Here is a 24,638-nt window from a genome sequence, read left to right as displayed (position 1 = left end):
CCGACAAAAATGGAATAATAATAAATTATAGAATATATGTAAGAAATAGATCTAGTAAAAATATAGCCTTCAGCTACAACAAAACAAATACATATTTACACGTGTGTATGTACTACATTACTAATTGCACAGCATATTAGGTTAATTAATTTAAGAAATAATATTTTACGTGGGTATAAGCTTATACTTTAATTATTGTATGCTTAATATATTTTCATAAAGGTCATCATAAGCAAACATTATCAGACACTGTATATTTACAGGAAGAAAGATTTTATAAGTAACTGTAATTTGGCTTTATTATGTATTCTGTGCATTTTGGGTATATAATTAGGTTTCAGAAGTGAAATATGAAAATAAAACTATACAACACTAATGTTACAAATACAATCTTATTTATTAAAAATCTAAATAACTATAAACTGAAGTATAAATAACTAGAAACTTATATAAAACACCAACAACATTCGAAAACACATATAGGTATTTACTCAGTGTTAATTATGGCAGCTCTTTTAACCAATTCACATTATTTATTAATTAAAACATTTAAATTACTTTATAACTTGCTAATAATGATCTATTAACAACCTAATAACAAATCACATCGACTACAACACGTGTAACCTCAAGTATATGAGGGCCAAATATGTCTTCCCGCTAAAATTAGTATCTTAATAACAAATGAAAAGAGCGGGCTTTTTTTGATATTGACAGTGACATTGACATATTGCAGTACTATATTTGACAGTTGACATTTTTAGCACAGAAGTCTCCTAACTATATAATATATATATTCTGTGATTCTCTTTGTGGACTCTGGTTGCCATAGATACATAATTATACTAAAGATCTGTGCTAGAGATGCATAGAGAAAGAGATAGTATTTGTTCCTTGATAGAGATGGATGATGGCTTCTGTCGGGCTTCTGTCAGTGTCAATTTCTGTTGAAATTATTATTGTTGCGTTGAATTAATTCTGTGGATACATATGTTTTGCACATAAATAATAAAAATGTCTCTAGCTGACGAGTTACTTGCTGACTTGGAGGAAAATGATGATGGGGAACTGGAAGCTATGATTGTAGACTCTACCAATAACGAAGCCAGTGACTTTGCAGTACCTTTTCCAGTAATACCAAAGGAAGAAGAAATTAAAAATGTCTCTATTCGTGAATTGGCCAAACTTAGACATTCAGAACGCTTAAAGCGGGTAAATAATTTGATAATTACTTTTTTTCAATAACAGGCTCCATCCAAAAAAAGCTCCATGTTTAGCTAATCAGTCCATAGGAAATTTTGATTTTTATGCATGTTACTTTAGGATGTCGTTTGTTATTATGCATGTTACTATGAGGTCTACAAAATCCCACATACATTAGTCAATACCACTATCATAATAATAATAGCATTTATATTTTTATTGTTTTAGGTTATAACTGAAATTGAACAAAATGCTGGTAATGATAGAAAAAAAATTGAAGTAACTGGTTTAATGGAATCAGACCCAGAGTATCAGCTAATTGTAGAGGCCAATAATATAGCAGTAGAAATTGATGGAGAAATAAGTAATAATCTTTCCTTAGATTCATTCATTTAAATGAAATATATTTCAAATTTATTATAAAAATCAAATATGATGTGATATGATTGTAAATGCAATGATTGTAGGTTCAATTCCAATTCTGGGAAATAAATTGCGTAATATTATAATTTCTTGCATTAGTAATGAGAAAATACTACATTCAGTTCCACAACCACATATACAATATCTTGAAAAATTCAGTGAACAGTAAGGAATAGAGAGCCTTAACACTATGGATACAGTGTAAAGCTAATAAAAAATTTAAAAAATACTAAAAAATACTTATTACTACCATTATATTTAATTACCATTATTACCTTTATAATTAATGCATTTTATGCAAAATAATAATGGCCAAAGCATGTATTGTAGGTTAATGTTAAAGACATATTACACTTTGCAGCTACTATTCACAGATTTGTTCGGGATAAATATCAGAAGAGATTTCCTGAACTGGAGTCATTGATAATTACTCCATTGGAATATATAAGGAGTGTTAAAGAACTTGGCAATGACTTGGATAGAGCTAAGAATAATGAGATTCTTCAAAGTTTTCTAACTCAAGCAACTATTATGATTGTGTCCGTTACTGCGTCTACTACACAGGGGTATTGTAATATTCAGTATATTTTCTTCTATATTTTATGTGTATTTACCAATTTAACCAGACTAATTGTTGTCGTTAGTCATTTAGATAATAGAAAATCTGGATAATAAACTGTATGAAGAAACGCTGATTTTGTGCATAAGTGCACAACATTATACACATACATAATTACGTACACATTTACATACATATAAAAAAAAGATTGTATAAATAATTATTGTGGTTGACCGGACTATCAACAAATCTGTATAATTGAGGTCTGGATAATCAAGTTTCTACTGTAATTTGTTATTAACTCCAAAGATTATTAGAAAAGTAATTAGATTTTTTTTATATATTAAATTAATGTAGATGCTATGGAGCCAAGCTGTGCTAAAACAATCAATTAAATTCTACTACTCAATAAGCAATGTCTTGGAATTTGGGCAAAAATTGAAGAACAGTGTCTTTACACTAGGTTTGCTCTGCTTATTATGAGGAAAAATAAACACATTTTATAGAGGCAAAAAACATTTTTAAAATAATTTATTATTTGTATTAAAGAATCGGCCTTTTTAAATATTAAATTATTAAAAAAAAAATTTTTTGCCTAATCTAAAAGTTGTGTTTATTTACAAGAGATATATGATTATAATTATTTCAATATTCATTTTTTCTATAGAAAACTACTTTCTGAAAATGAATTAAGTGAAATATTTGAAGCATGTGACATGGCTGCAGAGTTGAACAATTTTAAATCCAAGATTTATGAATATGTGGAAAGCAGAATGACCTTTATAGCTCCAAATTTGACAGCTATTGTTGGTAAATATTGTTTGCTTTTAACTTTAGAATAGTAAAGCTAACATTTTATTTGGATATTAACACAGTGCTTCAATTAGTTAATAAATAATTGACTGAACATGATATCTTACCTTTGTAATATAAAGCAGATAAAGCTTACAAAAGTGTACATTTACAAAGTACTAATATAAACTATTATTTCTACTCATTATGACTCCTAACTCTTCCAACATTCCCACTGTCTGCCAAAGCCCTTCCTTAACTGATCACCTAAACTAACAGTAAATAAGAAGACAAAGCTAAAGCTAGCGAAAGTTGAGTGTGTGTCCTTCCTGTATCTACAGTTACAAGCTAAAAATGTATTTTGTCAAATGCAAACTAAAATCGATAATTACTTCACAGGTGCGTCTACAGCAGCCAAGATCTTAGGTGTGGCTGGTGGTTTATCGAAGCTATCCAAAATGCCCGCCTGCAATGTATTGCCTTTGGGTCAACAAAAAAAGACATTATCAGGATTTTCTCAAGCAGCTGCCTTGCCTCATACTGGTTTTATATATTTTTCACAGATTGTTCAAGATACATCACCCGTAAGTTTAAATTAAAAAGTATATTAACAGTTTTATATATGTTTTAAATGTTTCACATCTATTAAACAATTATTGTCCTAGGAATTAAGATATAAAGCAGCAAAGCTAGTATCAACAAAGCTGACACTGGCCGCGAGAGTAGATGCCTGTCATGAAAGCACCGATGGCAGTGTAGGACGACAATTGCGCGAGAGTATTGAGAAGAAACTGGATAAATTACAGGTATTATTTATCTTGTTATATATTTATTTATATTATTATTTATTTATTTCCAAAACTGTAAAGGAGTAATGTCTACTTGTACAAAAGTGGGCTTCATGCTAAATAGTATTCTCTAGATATTTTTTCATGTGGGAAATAAATGTGTAGTTATAGCAAAATAATTGTAAATTAAGTATATGTATACTACACATATAATAAAAAAGAACACCTCTGCACATAGACCTGGGGACCTGGTAACCGTCCCCATTAAAACTTCGCTGCTTCTTCTCTCTTCTTCTTACTGCTGGATTCTGGAGGTTATGCTTTTTTAGTGACGGACCTTAAAGCCGCGTTTACTTCTTTAACAGAGTGAGGAAATAAATGATTTTGTTGAGTGGGAATCAAACTCCGTAGATAGCCCTGCACCGCGACTAGCTTTATTATAATATTATTTACAAAGCTATTTCATATATTCAGTTCTACAAGTCTATTTAAAAAAAACTAAACTATTAGCAGTCAGTGAAAAAAATATTTCATTAAGAAAACCTTCGACTTAGTATTTAATACTCACAATAGTATATTAAGATTTAAAAATATATATTTTCAAAGCGTATCTTCAAACAATAGTTCCTTTACTAAATTGCATAGATAATTATTATCTCCAACATAACAATGAAAAGGAAGTCTTGTAATTTAGAATGCATCATATGCTGGGATCAGTTTATAGCATTATTTCAAAAAAATATTATCTTTCATAATAGTGTTAAATATATTACGCGGTTAATAAAGTTATATATGTATGATACAGTGTAAACTGGGGAAAGTGTCTGAGTGGGGAATGGAGTGTATTAACACTAGATGCCCAGGTTCAATCTGTCTACCCTGCTAAGTGCAGGATACAGAATAAAGCTAAAAATGTATATACTAAGCATACAATTCTTACATTTTGTAACTATAAATATACTAAGCATACAATTGCTGTAATAGTATTAATCTACATGAGAAAATCCTGATAATCTGTAAACAAAACTTTTAAATCAAATTTCAAAATATTTTGTTATAAACCATTTATTGAGACAGTCGTGGCGCGGCATATCGTGTGCATACAACGCAACAGTTGTGGGTTTGATTCCCACTTGAGGGAATTAATAATTTTCACTTACTCAACACACTCAATGTCTGGGAAATTGGACCAAAATGTGGAACGTAATATCTTAACAATAGGTTCCCTTTGCCTGCTGAATACTACTAAATAATAATAACTTAATATTATAATTACGCCTGTTTACATCTTAAATTTAACCACATTTTTTCACAGGAACCACCACCAGTCAAATTCGTGAAACCACTGCCCAAACCAATAGAGCAAAGTCGCAAGAAACGCGGCGGGAAGCGAGTGCGCAAGATGAAGGAGAGATACGCACTGACGGAATTCAGAAAGAATGCAAACAGATTGAACTTTGCCGACGTGAGTGTAGTGTACCTACATGTTATGTTATTTTATATTGTTTAATGCTTCCTTTCGGCGCGCAATAATATAAAGTTAATTTAAAAGATAATTAATAATTATGTATGGGTACTTCGCTGGCTAGCGAGCTTTTTTAGCTTCATGCTATGTTGCTGTATCAGTTATACATAGCAGTGTAACATAGCAGGATGAGCAGGCAGAGCCAGGGAACTTAGTGTTAAGACACTCAGTTCAAAATTCTCTCTGCCTAATATTTCAAATACTAACTGACATAACGTAGTCAAAAGGAAATGCCTAATTAGGTTTTAAGTATATGTATATCTAAAAATTTTTTGTTGATGATAATTATTATAGGTGATGTGTTTCCTGTATGTTATGTAAAAAATAATTATCACAAAATGACGGAAAAAACAAATAAGAAAAACTTGTAACGATATAAACTCATTGATGTTGCATATAAACATAGAGTTTAGTTTCAAAGTACAAATCGCGCTAAATATATAAAGTAGTATATTGATTTTTCAAAATGTACATTACTTTTTTTTCAGTTTTTTTTTATTTTATAAAAAATCGTATTTTATAACAAATCACTGCTTTCCACCACCAATTCACTATTTAAAGCACAATTTCACCAATTAAAGCCAGGAGAACTGTATAATTATGATCACTCAAACTGATCACTTTAACTTAGACTATTTATATTAAATAACCACTATCCATATACCATCTAATTTCAATATACATTTTAATAAACGTTTTGATTTCTCATAAGATAGCATCTCATTTGCTCTGAAACCAAACTGGTGTATTAATTATTTAGAAGTAGGATTTCTGTTCAGATAATTGTTGCCGTCGAACAATATAAATTATACATGTCAGAAATGGGGTCTCGATAATGAAAATCCCATTACACTTGGGTGAAAGCTAATTGAAATTGAAACCCCGTAATTGATAATAATTATTGATAGATGGAAGGTGCAATTAAATTATTAATATATTGTTCTTTAACTTCACACTGTATCCTGCACAAAGTAGGGGATCTAGAGAGAACCTAGGATTAAGACACTCCGTTTCCCATTTTCCGCTGAATTCTGGAGGCACTGCGTGTTCAATAGCGGAACTCAACGCCGCGTTTTGCCTCGACACCAGAGCGAAGAAATGAAAATACTAATTATTTCATTTCCCCTGAGTGGGAATCGATTCCATTACCTGTCGCGTTTACTATCACACTTTGTGCTCCTGCACCACGACTGACCTCTAGCTCCTGGCTCTCCATTAACATATTGTTTTAAGGAAATTGTATAAATTCTTCTCAAACATAATCAGACGTTCTCAAACTTAAATAAAATGTATATAGTAACAATATCTATAAAATCACTATTTATAACAATTTTCTATATCTACAGTTACAAACAACATCGATATATTTAAAGTTAATTCTAAGTAGAATTTATAAACAATTACAATTAAATAAGAACGAAGGACGTAAATCATTAGGATCCATGTAAAATATAACCATTGTATCACTCTGTATATTTCACCATTCATCATAAATAACACTGCATCTGCACGAATGGATAATATCGTATAGAAGCGAGCAGGTCACGACTAACCCGCTTTTTACACGAAGGGCAACTTATACGTAAATCGACTTAGTGAAGAAAAAATATTTAAACAATTTTTGTAATTTATTTTCTTTTATGGTTAGTGTTGCGTTGTAAATAGTGACTAATTTCTCCATGCTTAATTGTCCGCTCTAAGGCCATGGGGGTAATATCAACACGCAGTGATGCTTGTGGGTTAAATTTTTATTTTCATTTAGTCCCTCTGGTAACAAGACAAAACGTGACGTTGAGTACCTATAGCCAAGCAATGTCTAGAAAATTGGGCGAAGAAGGTGTACGGAGTGTCGTAACGGAAAGTTCTCTGTAACTATGGGGGATTTAGAGGAAACTTGAAAAAAAGCTGTGAAAAGATTCCGTAAAACATATAAAATTCCGTTGTCAATTGATTGATAGATTATGGATAGCCGACACATTAAGCAACGAAGAAAATGCATTTCCGAAATTTCTGCTGCAATCAGTAAAAAGAGATTTTACGTTTTACCTTTTCCTAAAATTCACTCAAAAGGAGTTCTGAGCTATAACTCCTAGTAAGATGTAAACTACTAAGACAAGAGAAATTGCATATTCTTTGACAAATTCCAATACGCCATTTAAACCTGGGTTTAGCATGTCCGAGATATAATTTGTGTTTACTAAGCTCTAACTACGGGGCTACTTTAATTATAAACTACAAATCTCATAAAACGAGATAATTATATTCTGTAATAGTTTACTATAATATTATACATTAACAAACTAACAAGAAACTGGTCATTTAAAGGTGTCACAAGATAAATATCGATTTAAACATAGGTGTTACACCTGTTTCTATTAAAAATCTATGAAACGTGCAGTTTTCTATGCGCACGACGACGACGGAGCAACGGGCCCCGCGTACGCGCTTCAACGCCTATAGTTCCGGTCTATTTAAAATAAGCAAAAAAAACTACTAAACACTTGAAACTCCGTTCATCTGCTGCAATTCACGGAGCGTAGAGTCAATTTTATTACTATAGAATAGTAGACGGAAGTGGCACCTTTGCATACTCGACGATTGATTTTACTTTTGATTTTTTTTTGTATATGGCAATCAAAAACATTATCTAAATCGACGCTTTTTTTGGTTCAGCTTAGCTATAGTGAAAGTAAACAAGCGTATTTCATGATAAACGTTTACTTATTTATGTAAGAGAATGCATTATGCGCCTTTTTTGTTTACTGTGTACTATTTTTCATACATTAATTTTTTTTGTGCTATACCATACTAAAGAGTCTAATGGATAGGATGACTGACCTCATTTTAAACAAAATAACTTAAATGTATTGTTTGTATTGTATAATATTGTTTTAATTCGACACATCAACATATATTATAGTCTATTCATTGGGCTTAGGCCTTGAGACAATTTGTAAACAAACAAAACAAAGCTTCTTAAACCTTTATTGTTGATATCGCATTTGTACGGATACGAATCCTTCGGTCTTATTTCTTTCACGTGGTAGAATACGTTATATATTTATGTTACTTATTCTATGAACTAAAGGTACAATAATCGTTCAAAAATATTAATTAATTTTATAGTTATTTTTTATATTACTTATCCAAGACCCAATTTCATCATAATCTCCTATCTAAAATAACAAATCGAGTCCATGCTATTGCTATGGAACTATTTTTACCTCTAAGTTTACAACTTAAGTGTAAAGTAAATTGCAAATGAAACGGCAAATATCGGTAATAATTACCGTAATCTTGCATAAAGCATTTACATGTACTCACTGGTCTAGTATACAAATATGGCGCTCGTATGGACTAGTACGACTTTACAAAATATTCTCAGAAAATCGTAAGTGTACTAAATAAACTTGTTGTAATCATTTCTTTTTTGTTTTTTTTTCATTGATGTAAGTTATTACGTTACATATATTTTTACCGAATCAATTGAGCCTAGTGATGAGTAACTCAGTTTTTCTGATAGGATATCAGTGACACTTCTGTGAATTTGCTAATATGCTCAACACGCAATGCCTCCAGAATTCGGCTAAAAATGGAGAATGGAAATTCTTAACAGGTCTCAGGTTCCTCTGCCTACCCTGCCATATGCAGGAAAATCATGATAGATGTGGCATTTTTAGTATGTGAAGAACGAAATATATTATCACATAAATATTATATGTATAATCCGACGTAGACAATAGCGACGATACGTTTAATCAAATAGAATTAAACTCAAAACACACTAATTCTATATCTAAATACTTTTTCTTAAAAAACTTATTAGTGTATTTTTGTTCGTAGATTGAAGACGACGCTTACCAAGAAGATTTAGGCTACACACGCGGTACAATCGGCAAATCGGGTACGGGTAGAATCCGTTTACCGCAAATAGACGAAAAGACCAAGGTTCGAATTAGCAAGACTTTACAAAAAAACCTTCAAAAGCAAAATCAACAATATGGAGGTGCAACAAGTATAAGGCGACAGGTTTCTGGAACAGCGTCGTCGGTAGCCTTCACGCCTTTGCAGGTTAGTGACTTTGTAGTGTGTATTGCCAGGTGTAAATAACATGGCTTACGTAAGATATTTTTATTTAAGATTTTAAGTGTGGATATTAATTTTCTTTATTTTATTTGGTTTTTTTTTTTAAATTTTATTTTGTATACTTATTATTTTATAGTAGTGTTTATCTCGTATAAATTTCTATAGATTCACAGTAAAAAAATTGATAACTGCTTCGGAAATAAAAATGTATTTATTGGTATAGACATCTTCATTAAGAATTTCATTATTTCTTTCATTATTAACTCTTTATGTAATCATAAGTTAAGTGTATAAATAAATAAATTCTTTATAGATTACCATTCTTGGTACCTATTACTATACTTGACCTCCAATTTGTCCACGCTGTGAACCATAACGTTTTGTCAAGCAAGACAATGGCGTTTTTTAATTATAAAAAAATAATTGAAGCATTCTTCGTTACGTTTAAATTGAATTTTACATGTTTAAAAGTAAAAAAAGTATTTTTAGTTAAGTTATAGTTTTAGTTTAGTAATAGTTTTTTTTTCTATTGAATTTATCCTTTAAATCCGCTGACGCTAATCGCAAGCTCACATAGTGTGACTGTCGACGCGGCAGGTCGTGAGTTCGATTTCCATTCGTGGAAATTAAATATTTAACATTTTTATTTCTTCGCTCTGAAAGTAAACTCGAACATAAATCAAAATACAACAGTTCATCGACAAACATTAAATAGGATTAAGGAACTAATAAAGACCAAAGCCTTCCGACCTTTTAAAGAGAAATTAAGCTGATATGTATCAAAGCAATCTAGTAATCTCGAAACCTTTGCGGAAAATCGACACGATACCATAATAAAGTAGTTTGATAGCATCGTTCATTCGATATTGTAGTGTAAAATATTGAACTAGCAAAATGAACTATCGATCGATTCAAATATGGTAACCATTTAAAGGTTAACTGATGTTGTCACGTTATTGGTAATAGAGATGTTTTAGTTTAAACGTTTTGACGTTAATTCTTTTAGTGTGCAATTATATAAGTAAATGACTTATTAGTTGACTCTGGTAGCGTCTCTTTTATAACGAAGATATATCTTCAGATAGTTAACTTATTGGAAAGTCATTTCTTCAAAGTCTTTATTCTTTCATAAACTCATAAATTACCTATATGATGAAGTACGATATTCAACGTTTCAATTAGCAAACTACACTAAAGAACTAAATAAGTAAGAAATATTAATATTTTACTTGTAATAAATTACCCGAGTGGGATTTAAACTCTCAACCACTGCCTTTACTCATAGTATGTTTGTCCAACACAAGCCAAATGCTCCATTTCGTAAGGTTTTTTTTTTACTAAAGTCATTATTCTTTTATAACGTTTGTTAAAATTTAAAAACAATGAACAGCTATAATTTTGATGATAATAATAATTTAGGAAATGCGAAATTTTAATTGCTATATGAAAGCGTTCGTAGCGGTCGTGAGAAAGTGCTGCCAGTTTTAAAATTATGACTTTAGCATTTTGAACCAATTACCTCCTTGGGATTTGTTGAAAAGATATCAATGAATAGTTCGTACGATGTTTTAAATGCTGTTACATAAACATACGTTAACTATTGGTGGAAACTGTGCCGATGTAAGTTAACAAGTTCCATTGTGAACGTAACGACTGTAGTAGAGTGTACATTATCTCACGTATTCTTAATATACAAACGTTATTTTATTCAAATAAAAACGCGACAGCTTCTTGTCGTGTAATTTTTTTGTGCATATTCGTGATTGAACAATTATACTGTCGTAAATATTTGTAGCTTCATTAAACACCGACTATTGTTTGTGTGTGTTTTTGTAAAGAAAAACACACGTTTTAAGTGTGTTTTACGCGAAAACCCATAATTATAATAGTACAAGTTTTACATAACAATAAAACTTGTATTATTGTGGAGAGACGATGCACAGCATCTGTGTGAGAGGGCGCTGTATACTTCCCTTTGATTATCCAATGATGTTCACTTCCGGTGGTGGTTTTCGACCAATCAGCGATTTGGAAGTCACGTGGTCCCAGGTGGTAGGGCGCTGGTTTGAATAAAAGCTGCGCCGCTACGCTTCTAACCTCATAGCAGATTCTCACCAGGAGCCTTAAAATGATGCTGTGCATCGTCTCTCCACAATAATACAAGTTTTATTGTTATGTAAAACTTGTACTATTATTTGGGATGTGACGATGCACAGCATCTGTGAGAGACGTGTTTATAACTCCTGGTGACCACGCACGACGCTATGTGATTAAACTTACAACAGAGTTAGTAAGATGGCAGAATGATCATAAAATGATAACATTGTATATGAGTAAAATTGATTTATTACCTAATAATTACAAAGAATTAACCAAAGTAAATCACCCTTATTTCCTTAAATTCATTATTGTACTGGATCAAAATTATTTGCAAGATTATTCACACCTTGTGTATTAGGTCTACTTATCATTTGTTTGCAGTAAAATTTTGCAAAGGTATTTGAACTTTGCCAATTACCACGATTGAGAATTTCTTCTAAGGGGAAATTTTCATACCAATTTAATGAAGCTACGGCTGAGCGAAAGCTCCCTGAGGGTGCCGAGATGCCGGCCTCTTTTAATAAGCTTTTCACCCAGTTTCCAATAACGGTACGTGACGCACTCTGGGTAGGTCCTCGAGTTGACACAAATAAGGCGTCCTTACACTCAACCGTTCTCCTTTGATTGCCCAATTGAATTACCTTCCTAATCCAGTATACTGGGCACACGTTCTGATTGGGATGACAAGATAGCTTCCACCCAGATTGCCTGTATGTAGCTGTGTCTGTTTTTGAACCGAAAATTGGATATAGAATTACGTGGTCCTTGATGTCAATAAAATTGCCCTTCGAAATTCTGAGAAGGGTAAGATCGTGAACACGTCTACCAGATGCTAATAATAAAAGACAAGCACATCTTCGAGAGGCTTCATATAAATTATTATTGTTAACCGGAGGACACCGTTGCAGCCAAGCCAGTAGATCGCTTGGGTCCCATGTAGGACATTTTTGTGGTTTAGGACTCTGAAGAGAGATAGCCTTTAGAATGTGTCGTACCAGAAAGTGTGAATTTAAATTATCATTACTATTTAACTGGCCGAAAGTTAGAACCACTGATTTATGTAAGAGTATTGTTTGATAGGCTAACCTCTCTTTTAAATGAAGAAAAGCTAAGAACCTTGATAGACTAATACCATTAGGGACCTTGGCATTGAATTTATTTATATAACAAAACTTTAACCAACGAGACCACGCCGGCCCATAAGTTTTAAGGGTTGATTCCCTCCATCCTGATTTTAAGAGTAATTTTTCAGCTATTGACCAATTTTCTATGATATTACCCCAGCTGCTATCTTCCAGGCGAAGAATTCCATTTCGTGAACGAGAGGAGGAGGGAGACCGGTGCTCTGATCTATCAACACTTGATCTAAGTTCTCGATTTTCATGGGCCTGCTCACTGCTCGCCGTCGTAGGTCGGGTAGCCAATACGCTCTCCGCCACATTGGTGCTATTATTAAATATATCCCTTGGGCCGAGTTCAGGTGGTGAAGAACCCGTGGTATTAGACTTGGCGGCGGAAAAATCCACGCTAGATTGTATTGCCATGGACGACTGAAGGCATTGCAGAAGTCTGCTGATCGATCCCGATGATCTTTGGTAACGTACCTTTTCACCACTCTCGTCTCCTTGCTCGCAAAAAGATCTATCTGCGGCGTCCCAAATTTTTGAAACACCCTCCTCTGAGCGGGTCGCAAAAGGTGCCACTCTGATATAATCTTTCCACGGGACAACCTGTCTGCAACACTGTTGAACCTTCCCGGTATGTGTTCTGCCGTCATGATTATGCTTTCTTTGTCCAACAACTTCATTAACTGATAAGTCATGTGCAGGAGTGCTGTCGATCGTGTTCCTCCTTCCTTTTGCACGTAGGCTACTACCGTTCGATTGTCTGATTGAAGGTGTAAGTGAGAACCCTTGAGTTGTAACCTGAAGTACTTGACTGCTGCTATTATTGCAAACATTTCCTTTCGGTTGGAATGCCAATTCTTCTGATTGCATTCCCATTTTCCTGATATCATCTGATCGTCTAAGTGTGCCCCCCACCCGAAATCTGCTGCATCTGTAGTCAGGAAATGCTGTATCAACTGATTGTGTAACCTGCTCCGGGCCAAAGGGCTTTTCAGTGTTGTATTCCACCATAGTAAATCCTCTATCACTGGTGATGTTACTTCCACCTTCCCTCCGGCTGGTTGATCCACATGCTGCCGTATCAGCAGTTGCAGCTGACGGCAGTGAAGACGTCCCCTTGGTACTACGAAGGACGCGAAGTTCAACATCCCTAGAACTATCTGTGCTTCCTTTATAGACATCTTCTGTATTCGGAGCACTCTCTCTGTCCTTAATAATATTTTGCAGATTTTTTGCGTTGGTAAGCCTTTGTAATTCACCAGAGTGTTCCATATCACGCCTAAAAATTCGATCTTCTGAGTTGGTTCGATTACAGATTTCTTGTAATTTATAGTCAAACCTAAAGACTCCATGCATTTGATCACTATTTGCACGTGAGTGCGAAGAGTAGTCCTCGATTGATTTACTACGAGAAAATCGTCCAGATACACTATCACTCGCATACCCTTGGATCGAAGGTACTGCGCTATCCAGTTTGTGAGCGACGAAAATACCTTGGGGGCACACGACAGCCCGAAAGGGAGGCACGTCATCTCCATGATCACCTTGTTGTAAATCAGCCGCAGAAACCTTCGATGCCTCTTTATGACGCTCACATGAAAATAAGCCGAGGTCAGGTCCATTTTTACCATCCAATCCCCCTCTTGTAAGAACTGAGGAACTTGGAATTGAGAGATTAGTTTGAAAGTTTTCGGAACTATATACTGGTTGAGACGTCTTAGATTGAATACCGGCCTCTTTGATCCGTTGCTTTTCTTTGTTACAAACATTGTCGAAAAGAAACTTGGACCCGCCTCTTTCGGATTTACAATCTCCAGTACGCCTTTTTCCAATAGTTCCTTTATCTGAGTTGACATATCCTGTGATCGTGCAGTCTCGCACCGCCTGACAACTCTTTCTGATGGCAGAATCATCGGCGGTTTGGAGGTAAATGGCAGACGCATTCCCGTGACTAAACCGAGAAGGGCCTTCGGAGCCCCAAGCATCTGCCACTGCCTCCGATACGCTCGGAGGCAGCCCCCATAAAATTGTGCCCGTTGAGAATCAACTAACATGTTTATCTTTTCTATTGAACTTGGGATTACTCTTCCTGTGTTTAAAGCTCTGTTTAGATGAATCCGCTGTAACTTGATTTCTTCGCCTATTTGATGTTTGGCGAAAGGGCTGGTTCCGATGACCTCTAGCGCTCCGCACCCCAACCAAAGCGCTTTCAGGTGCCTTGCTTACTTTGACCGTTTGACCTTTCGCAGAGTCAAACCACGGACGAACCCACTTGTCTAGTCCACCCGTGTTGCGAATATAGACCTGCAATTGTTCTTGGTCGAACAAGTGTGTAGTACTGGGAGGAATCTTTCGCAGACCCTCACGTAGGTTCCTGTTCGACAGTTCACCTAGGATACGCTCCCGACGAACTTCGATGAATTCCGCTCGCTTTCCACAAACAAGCTGCATTATCTCCTCACTTATTTTATGAAATTTCGATGAGGGACGGAAGAACTCCAATAGCTTGTCATATAGACTTGATGGAGATAATGTAATATTAGGTGACGCTGACCAATTGATAAACTCTTGTAAACTATGGTTTAATAAATCTCTCTGAGAAATTAAAGCATTACATAAAGCAGCCAATATTCTCTCTGAACTTACTACATAATCTTTGTTCTTTGCAAATTGTCTTAGCTCATCGTTAATTTCTAAGTCAGTAAAACCTGGCGTGGCGCTATGAATTTTTAATGCATCTACATATCGCACATCTTTCCATGCTCTCTGACCAAACTTTTGCAGACCTTGAAGCCTTCTCAAATTTTCCGGCTTAGCTTCCGGTACTTTAGGATCTTTAGCTGCCGTTTTTACCTCACTTAATCTCAAGCACGGAACAAGACTATTATCAGGGTTAATAGGTTGTATTAACTGAACCTCCAGCGCTGTACTAGGTCCTGGTGTGGGTTCTGTTGCATGCGGGCTTGGCAGGACATTAGTGCTCGGCGTCGATGATTTATTACAACCGATATTTTGTAATAAAATGTTATTTAATAGAGATATTTGGTCAACAAGATTCTTAATATCAAGAGATGACTCACCTGTTCTCCTCCTTTTTACCTCTGATGACGAACCACATGTCGACGAACTTGAACTTGCTGATGAAGAACGACGCCTGCGATTTGATGCCGATCCTGCCAAGCCCGCTTCCGAGTCCTCGACCGCACTACTGTGACCCGGAACCGCGTTGTTGCACTGATTATGCTCCTCCATTTCTTCGTTATAACACTTCACTTGCAGCAATTTTACTCCGATTGGGAAATAACGACGCTATGAGGTTAGAAGCGTAGCGGCGCAGCTTTTATTCAAACCAGCGCCCTACCACCTGGGACCACGTGACTTCCAAATCGCTGATTGGTCGAAAACCACCACCGGAAGTGAACATCATTGGATAATCAAAGGGAAGTATACAGCGCCCTCTCACACAGATGCTGTGCATCGTCACATCCCAAATAATAGTAATATTGTATAAATAGTTTTCTTTTAAAGACATCTATCCACTTAAATTTGCCTATTCTTTCTTATTTTATTATTACTGCAGTGGCTTATAGTTGTTAGGACTATAAAAATAATATTAGTTGATTGTCATTTTTTTTTCTTAAATTTAAGGCAATATAAATTACTATTATTTAATTCTGAACAAGTTCAGTGTTCATGAAGTTAATTACGTTTACGTGTTTAGTAAAGATCGCTTAATATTTACTTTCACACCATAAAAGCGAAAGTTATTAAATGGAGGAAATTATCAAAATTAAGAAAAAAGAATAAAGCGCTACCGACATTATAACATAGCCATTATATTATTTCATGTCGTTTTTTTGTCATTAGTAGTTTTATTTTTTTATATTTTTTACTCTATATCACATAACAGGGTAGGCAGAGGTAACCTGGCAATCTAGTGTTAAGATACTCCGTAATACTCCATTAAGACATTTTCTTTCGTCTATTCATTCGGCAGAACCACTTTCTGCCAAATTCTTAAGGCATTGCGTGTTGAGTTATGGAACTCAACGCCGCGCAAAGCCTCGTTACCAGAGCGACGAAGTGAGAACATATATTTCATACCCCCGAGTGAGACGAAACCAGAAAGGTCGCTTTTACAGTCGCAGGCTTGTGCCTCTGCGCTACAAATCAAATTTTTATTTAAATCTATTAGAATATCAATTGTTAATGTTATAAAATTTATGGCACATTCAAATTACATGAGCTAGTGTTCCTATAACCGAGACGAAGCATCACACCAGCTATCGAACGTCAATTTTGCCTTCGGGGGAGTAAGATGCTGTTTTAGATTATGCATACCCTAGACTACAGTGAACTTTAGTATTCAATATGTTTCATATATTATAGTAATATGATTTAATAAAACGTATTATAATACCATGTTTTTTGTTGAGCTTAGGAAAGGCAGAAAAACTTATTATTTATTCCATCAATGGAAAAGTGAAAGACAATTGTTTTTTTATGGTCAATAAAAACAATAGGTAGGTAAATTGACCTACGATCCCTTGTAAGTTCGTAGTACTCGAAAGTCGACTATGGTTATTGCAGCAGTAATAGTAATATTTTGTTCCCAAACAATAAACTCTGTGAATTAATCTATACTTCTATACTAATATAATAAAGCGGAAGAGTTTGTTTGTTTGTTTGTTTGTTTGTTTGTTTGAACGCTAAGATCTCTGGATCTACTGGATCGATTTATTTTGTTTTTGTTTTGTATGAAAGCTGCATTCTTCAGAAGTGCTATAGGCTATATAACATTACATTACACATATGTACTAATAAATTAAAATACTTTCTAATTTGACATGCAATTTATTCTGCCATGTTAATAACAACCGTCGTCGCTACGCGACCGCGTTCGTTACCGCGTCATTTTGATATTCATCCTTATGAAAATAAATATAATAGTCACTTTTAGCATTTCATCTAGATTGAAATTATATTTCTGTAGAAATTATTATATTTCAAGCAGGCGTAGCCGCGTCCGGGTCCGCTAGTTCTGCTATAAAATTAAATTACAATCTAAATGCATGTATAAAGTTGTACTATTCTCATCGTCCACCACATCTTTCCTATCAAGAAATTTATAGACCATAAAACATTACGATAGCCCTCCAATGTGATGGGTCCGTATCGTTAATGCTATCTAATATTTCAAGTTCATTGGGAAAGTAGAAATCTGGCATACGTCTGTTATATTCCTTTGGCCGTGTATTTATTTTTAGATTAGTCCTCATTTACTTGGGTTGTACGGCAATGGTCATTTACAAGTTACATGCGAGAAAATATACCTAGGTATTTGTGTTTCAGACGATCTGGTTGGGACTTTCACCGTTTACAAGTCGCTGCTGGTATTTGTGTTATGGAAATGACGCCCTTTTGCTGCTATATAGTTAAATGCTGATATTCTGTTAGATGCAGTAACTAGTGGTCGCACGAGTCGAATGTAAATGGCCGCCTCCCAGGCACCATTGTCAATTTGCAATGTTATGTACGAAGGCTCGTAAATTTTTAATCTGTGATGTTTGGATTTTCACTTTTGAATTTTGCTTTTAGGATACATTTTCATATTTATTTATAAGCTATCGCTCTCAACTTCATTTGCATAGCCTTTATTACTTGTAATTTATATGTAAAATTCTGTTTGCTTTACCGTTCCCCAATTTCAGGAAATTGATGCGCCCCAGCCCCAGCATTGTACAAGGAGCTCTATTATTAATAACTTTATAATAAAGATTTTGAGGCAAAGTTAGTTTTTAATAGTATAAAATGTGGTGGCACTTTTAGATGAAGTAAGAAAACTTTCAAATTCTTTTATGAAATATTTTCTTGAAAGCACTTATTACTTATTTATTACAAACATCAATATAAAAATTTGTAACATTCGCATATCGTAAAATTATTATAAAAGAATGTGTAATATATCACAATCTTCATCTCTCAATCTGGCCTAAATGGTTACAACCAAGTAGGTAGGTACACTCAATAGCGCTATTAGTCCTGAGTTCCTCGTGCTTGCGGTTTCCAATAGGTTCAGTTAAAGTGTTCTGAAGTGCTAACGACCTACAAGAACTGGGTGCCATTATGCTGTACCTCAGGTACTTGCGATACCTTGTTACGCGAGATCCGCGTGGAACCTCCTTGGATTGTGTTATATTAATATTCTAGCTTTATTGAATATTATTAAATCTATTTTACAATGCTATGAAATAGAATTTAAATTAGTATAAAACTCGGGAAACACAATCTTTCAGTAATAAACAAAAATAACTCTTTCTTTTTACTTTATAATTAGGTATTTAAATTAGACATGACATTGCGTTGCTAAAAACTTAGATTTATGATATAAATTATATAACATCTATGTCAGTGCTTCTAGGAAAATGAATTATCTACTTCTAGGTGTTTCACTTTTTTCTTACACTATTGTAAGTTAGTGCTTATTAGTTCGCGTAGAGATAAGATAAAATAATAACACTCGTGTCTAATAGATTGTATCTGTGTAATAAACGTATTGCAAAATACTTATATAATTGTACTAGAAAAGAATCGAGTATAGCAGTATTGTCAGCGAGATGAACAAGAACTAGATACGGGAGATGTACGCGTCCCCAATTCTCATAGAGAACAATGAAAAATTTGAATTGTAAATCAAAAATCTCTGTGGATTTGAATTGAAGTATTTGTGCTATATTTTTATATCAATAGTTAATACATACATTATGCAATTGGTGGACTAGGTAGATAGTTCTAGTGGTATAATTGATTGATTCGTTTTCCACGAAAAAGGGCCTGTCATGAAGATCCTGGTTCGGCGGAAAATGTGGAACGGAAGTGTCTTAATGAGAACGGAGTCAAGTCGGAGTCGGAGGAAGTCTTAACACTAGGTTCCAACGTTCCCTTTGCTTAACCTGCTATGGACAGGGTACAGTGTAAAGCAAAAAAAAACATTACCTGGTTTATGTAAGATTTGATGAACTTTGAACACCCATTGAGTATTATCATCCGCGTCGTAACTACGCCACTACAACGTTACACAATTATAAGTGTAATTTCAAGATTTTCTATAAAATTCTACATGCATAGATGCATAGATGCTCGAAGCATGCAGTCCTTGTACGACCGTCCGGTCGCATCACCGTTAGGCAGATAGCAATCAGCGAAGATTATGCAGTGCAACGCCGCGGGATATTCGCCCCTTAGTACAGTGCGGTCAACGAGTTGTGGCCACCCTGAAGTTAAGTTTTGTGAACTTTTGCGCTTTTTTCATTCTTTAAGAAAATATTCAAAATTAAATCCAATTTGCACAATCATTCACAGCTAACTTCACACTGAAGTTGAAGTGAAGGCCACGACTTGTTGACCGTACTATAGTGTTTATGACCATCCACGGACAGACGTTAACTTTATAATCGAGCACGCCTTGCAATTGAAATACGTAAAGCATAGTTTGTCTATTTGTATACTTATGGATTATAGCTTGAAATTATGGTTAGACATGACGTGAGTTTTGATGAATTTAAATTAAGTATTTATTGCTTAGATTTCATGTATTTTATACGTCTTTAAGCATAACTGTATTGGTGTTATTGTTGGTATTTTATACAACTTTATCACTAGCACTAGGCTATCTTGGTGATATATGGCGTGATATATCTTCGTGAAATAAGGGTAGAATGATAAAATATTATACCATAATAAAGTATAGGGCCTTCGCGGCGGGGTACAAGCGCGCGATTGAAAACGCGAACGATTAAATATAGTAATTTCCTCAGTGTGCCTAGGCAAATCGCGGCGTTGAGTTCCGCCACTCAACATGCAATGCCTCCAGAATTTGGCGGACAACGCCGCGCTTTCGCTCGACACAAAGCGCGAAGAAATAGAAATATAAATTTAAATGAATAAAATCCTCGAGTGGCGATTGAGCCCACAACCAGTCGATTTTACAGTCATACTATGTGCCCCTGCGTTACGACTGGCGATTTAAAATTAAAATATATGAAATAAGTTAAAGTTATTTTTGAATAATGATCTAAGTTTATGTTAATGATAAAGCATGTCTGTGAATCATCAGAGTCTTGTTAGGCTGGCTGGGTCATTGATTTCGAATATCAAATAAATATTTATTTGAGAATCAATGTACTGTATAATTATTCGATATTATATTTAATCGATTTACGATATTCAAAGCTTTTTTGTATACCTGTCAAAATACAACGAATTTATGTGTTTTTATATACATTTTGCAAATTGACAATTAGTCATGTAATATTTAAAAATTATAGAAACTAATCGATGACGATTTGAATTAACCTACATTTTTACATTTAAATCGAAAATGGAAATATTTTGCGATGTCTATGCATTTATTTACTTATGTTTATTTATGTAATATTGTCAATTTTCACAAATTTATAGCATACACTTAATTACATCATCATCTTGTTATCTTAGAAGTTATATTTAAAAAGTAAAAAGACGACATTTAAAATTATATTTTTGTTTTTATATTTTAATTGAACTTGTGAACCTCGTGCCGTCGTGGCGTAGGGTACGACTGTGAACGTGACGATTGTAGATTCGATTCCCACATGGAGAAATAAATTATTATTTATTTTCGTCTTCCTTGTTAACAAGTAAAATTGGCTTACTTTCAGTAAGCGCGTTAACTGCACGTGCCTAACTCAACAATATGATTGGAGGTTTAAATTTCAGTACACGGAATGTTTATGTTTCAAATTAAAATATTTCCGTTTCATTGGTCTAGGAAGAGATCGGTCGTAGTTTCTATCAACAAATACAAAATATTTCGAAAATTATTATATAGGTACTTCCTCTACGAAAAGTGCGGAAGACCCGTTTATATTAGAACTAGCGGACGCGCGCAGCTTCGCATGCTTATTTGAACCCTTAGGGGTGAATTCTGATAAACCTTGAAACACGTCTTTAATGAAATATTTTTAAGAGTCTAAATTTCAAATTTTATAAAAATCGGTGGCGATTTAAAGGTTTTTCCATACAAACTTTCAACCCCTTATTTGCACCCCTAGGGAGTGGATTCTAGAAAACCATGAAACACATGTTCAATTAAATATTTTTAAGAGTCTAAATTTCAAATTTTATAATAGTCGGTGGCGTTTTAAAGATTTTTCCATACAAACTTTCAACCCCTTATTTGCACCCTTAGGGGTTTTCCCCCCATTCTAGAAAACAATGAAACACGTGTTCAATTAAATAGTTTTAAAAATCTAAATTTCAAATTTTATAAGAATCGGTGCCAATTTAATTTTTTTTCCATACAAACTTTCAACCCCTCTTTCACCCCTTTAGAGTTAAAATTTTTCAAAATCCCTTAGTGGATGTCCAGATTACGAAAGTAAACATCTGTCCAATTTTCACGTTTCTACGCGCAGCGGTTACGGCTGTGCGTGCGTCTTACCTCAGTCAGTGAGGACAAGTCCTTTTATATATATAGATAATATTTAAAACGCGCGGAGCGCGTAACCATTAGTTTTTACTCGTCACATGATGTTAATTTATAGTTTGTACCTACTTGACAAATAATTTTAATGTGATATATAATTTATTTATATTAGGTATCCTATATCTTATAAAACAAAGTCGCTTTTCGTGTCTGTCTGTTGTTTCTAACTCTTCTTCTTCTAAACCACCCAACGGATTTTATTGCGGTTTTCACCATTAGATCGAGTATTTTTCGTAGAAGGTTTATATATAGTTTATTATTTGTACATTCTTATGTAAATTAACATAAATACGAAAAATATGAATAAAGTCCTACCCGCTGAGACACTTTCGCGCATGCGCTGCTTTAATGGTAAGTACTACATGAAAAAAATGTACTGGAGTATTGTTCCTCTTAATGAGATCTACAAAAAAGTCCGCGAAAGCATATTTTTATCTTTTAAGGATAACGTGTAGTGATCATATTTCTGTCTAAAAATAATAATTTCAATATATTTTTTATTGTGAGGGATATTTTTCCATAATGGTATTAATCCTTATCCTTTAAAATACTTTATTAAATTTCTACGTTAAACGAAGATAAAATTTGCTTTTTACACAATTTCGAAATTGCGAATAGTTTAAGAGAAAAACGCATTTAATTCTTGACACATCACGTCGTTGACACTTCAGCAGTATCGACTCAAGTTTTACTTATCCCTTACTCTCAGCATATAAATAAGTATATTAGTTACGTTGGCCATTTAATGTAGATCAAAACTGTCTTTACTGTTTTTCATTTTAATAAGTACTTTAGAAGTTGTTACAATATCAAAAATTCCTTGCTGCGAAACGGCTCGCCACTCGCCATGCGTCCGCCGTGCCCGCCTGCCTTACACTTATCGGTGGTTCAGTGGTAGAATGCTCGCCTGCCACGCGGGCGGCCCGTGTTTGATTCCCGGCCGATGCATTCTATTTAATTTTCCTCACAGGCAGCCACGTAGTGCTTGCTTTTCATCAGGGACAGAAAACCCTCTTCAGCATTAACCACAAGCAAAAAAAAAACCCGGCTGCCTCTATAGCAACGAAGATTTAGATGCGTTTGCACGTATTGGATAATTAGAGTTGAATGTATTATTTCAGCGCGATATATTTTTTGTAGTAGTTATTAGTAGGTAGGCTTTTGTTTATAATTTCTTCCGTTTAAAAATAGTCATTTAACTATCTAAAAATAGTCATTTAAATATATTTTAATAAGTACTTGAAAAGATTAGTAGCACAGATTTAAAATTACGGTACCTACTAAGAAATCCTTGCTGTGTAAAACAATTGGAAAATCCTTATTGAAACTACGAAAATGGTTGCATTAGGGTTTAATTAATTTTCACATTATATTAAGTGCTTTGCAAACATACATTATATGAATAATCCAGTAGTAAAAGCGGGCGAAGCCGCAAGGGGGTCGCTAGTATATAATAATTTTAATTATTTAAATATTTCCATTTCTTCGCTCGGCGTCGAGGCAAAGTTCGGCGTAGTTCCGCCAATCAATACGCAACGCCTCAGGAATGAGGCAAAGTGGGGAACAGAAGGGGCTTAATGAGGAAAGAGTGTCTTAACACTAGATTTCTAGGTTCACTCTGCTTATCCTATGTACGGTATACGAAGAGAAACTAAAAAAAAAAATAAGTGTCAATTAGACGTCTAATCTCTAACTACTGAATACTAGAAACACGTCACTTTTACGAACAAGTGGAGAGTCATCGCGAGCCATTGCCTTACTTATCTACTTATGTATGACGGCTAGAGCCAACATCCAATAATAACAGATCTAAATGATTGTCTACCGGAGATAGCAAAAAGCAACTATCGCTAGTAAAAATAATATCAAGCTTGGAATTCTCTTTAGTGTCGTTTTCCTCTTACTCGTGACGGCAGGTGTAATCATAATTAAGGTCTACATTCTCCTCTTCGTATGCTATCGACGGTTGTTAATGTTAATAATGTTTTGAAGCCACGATTCTTTTGCACGGACCGACTTTTAGTTTTTAGAAACTAAAACATTAAGCTTAGTTTAATATATATAAATAAATTAAAGCGAAGAATGGCCACCTTACTTAGGCCATTTGCGTTATTAATATTTATATTATTCATAGTAAAATTTCATTAGCATTTAGTTATTTTTCTTGAAAATGTATTATATATGTTTTGAATTTTTGTTCAATTTTACGTATTTTGTTTTTGCATTTCTAACATTTCTTTTATATAATCAGTAAATATTTGTTACAGGGGTTAGAAATCGTTAATCCGCAAGCAGCTGAAACACGAATGAATGAAGCCAATGCGAAGTATTTTTCGAACACGTCTGGATTCTTATCAGTAGGTAAAAAGACGACATAGAGTTACCAGAACAGACTTACAGAGTGGATGAAGGATTTCATCATGGACGCCAATAAGAAAATATAGTGTATATAATTTCGTGACATTGTATCAATGAGAAATTTTACAAAATAAAATTAATTTTACACGCA

At 34.2% G+C, this 24,638-nt stretch overlaps 1 protein-coding gene across 1 annotated transcript; it reads left to right on the top strand.

Annotated features, from left to right (window-relative positions):
* Positions 1-891: 891 nt before the first annotated feature.
* Positions 892-24,638, top strand: Prp31 (pre-mRNA processing factor 31). Its single transcript, XM_085204062.1, has 9 exons — positions 892-1,212; positions 1,432-1,567; positions 1,988-2,192; positions 2,853-2,995; positions 3,377-3,561; positions 3,643-3,783; positions 5,081-5,230; positions 9,134-9,361; positions 24,397-24,638. Exons 1-9 carry the CDS (start codon positions 1,015-1,017, stop codon positions 24,505-24,507), a joined length of 1,497 nt encoding a protein of 498 aa, XP_085060188.1. The 5' UTR covers positions 892-1,014; the 3' UTR covers positions 24,508-24,638.

Source organism: Heliconius melpomene, chromosome 20 (genome assembly GCF_056956725.1).
Source record: "Heliconius melpomene rosina isolate 202511_hmr_F chromosome 20, ASM5695672v1, whole genome shotgun sequence".
In the NCBI taxonomy this organism is placed as follows: Eukaryota; Metazoa; Arthropoda; class Insecta; order Lepidoptera; family Nymphalidae; genus Heliconius; species Heliconius melpomene.
Note: the sequence above shows the minus strand (reverse complement) of the source record. Positions and strands in the feature narration are given on the sequence as shown.

Coding starts and splice junctions, on each gene's coding strand:
- Prp31 (XM_085204062.1), top strand. CDS start 1,015: ATGTCTCTAGCTGACGAGTTACTTGCTGACTTGGAGGAAAATGATGAT. Junction 1,568..1,987: donor AGAAATTGATGGAGAAATAA/GTAATAATCTTT, acceptor TACACTTTGCAG/CTACTATTCACAGATTTGTT. Junction 3,562..3,642: donor TTGTTCAAGATACATCACCC/GTAAGTTTAAAT, acceptor TTATTGTCCTAG/GAATTAAGATATAAAGCAGC.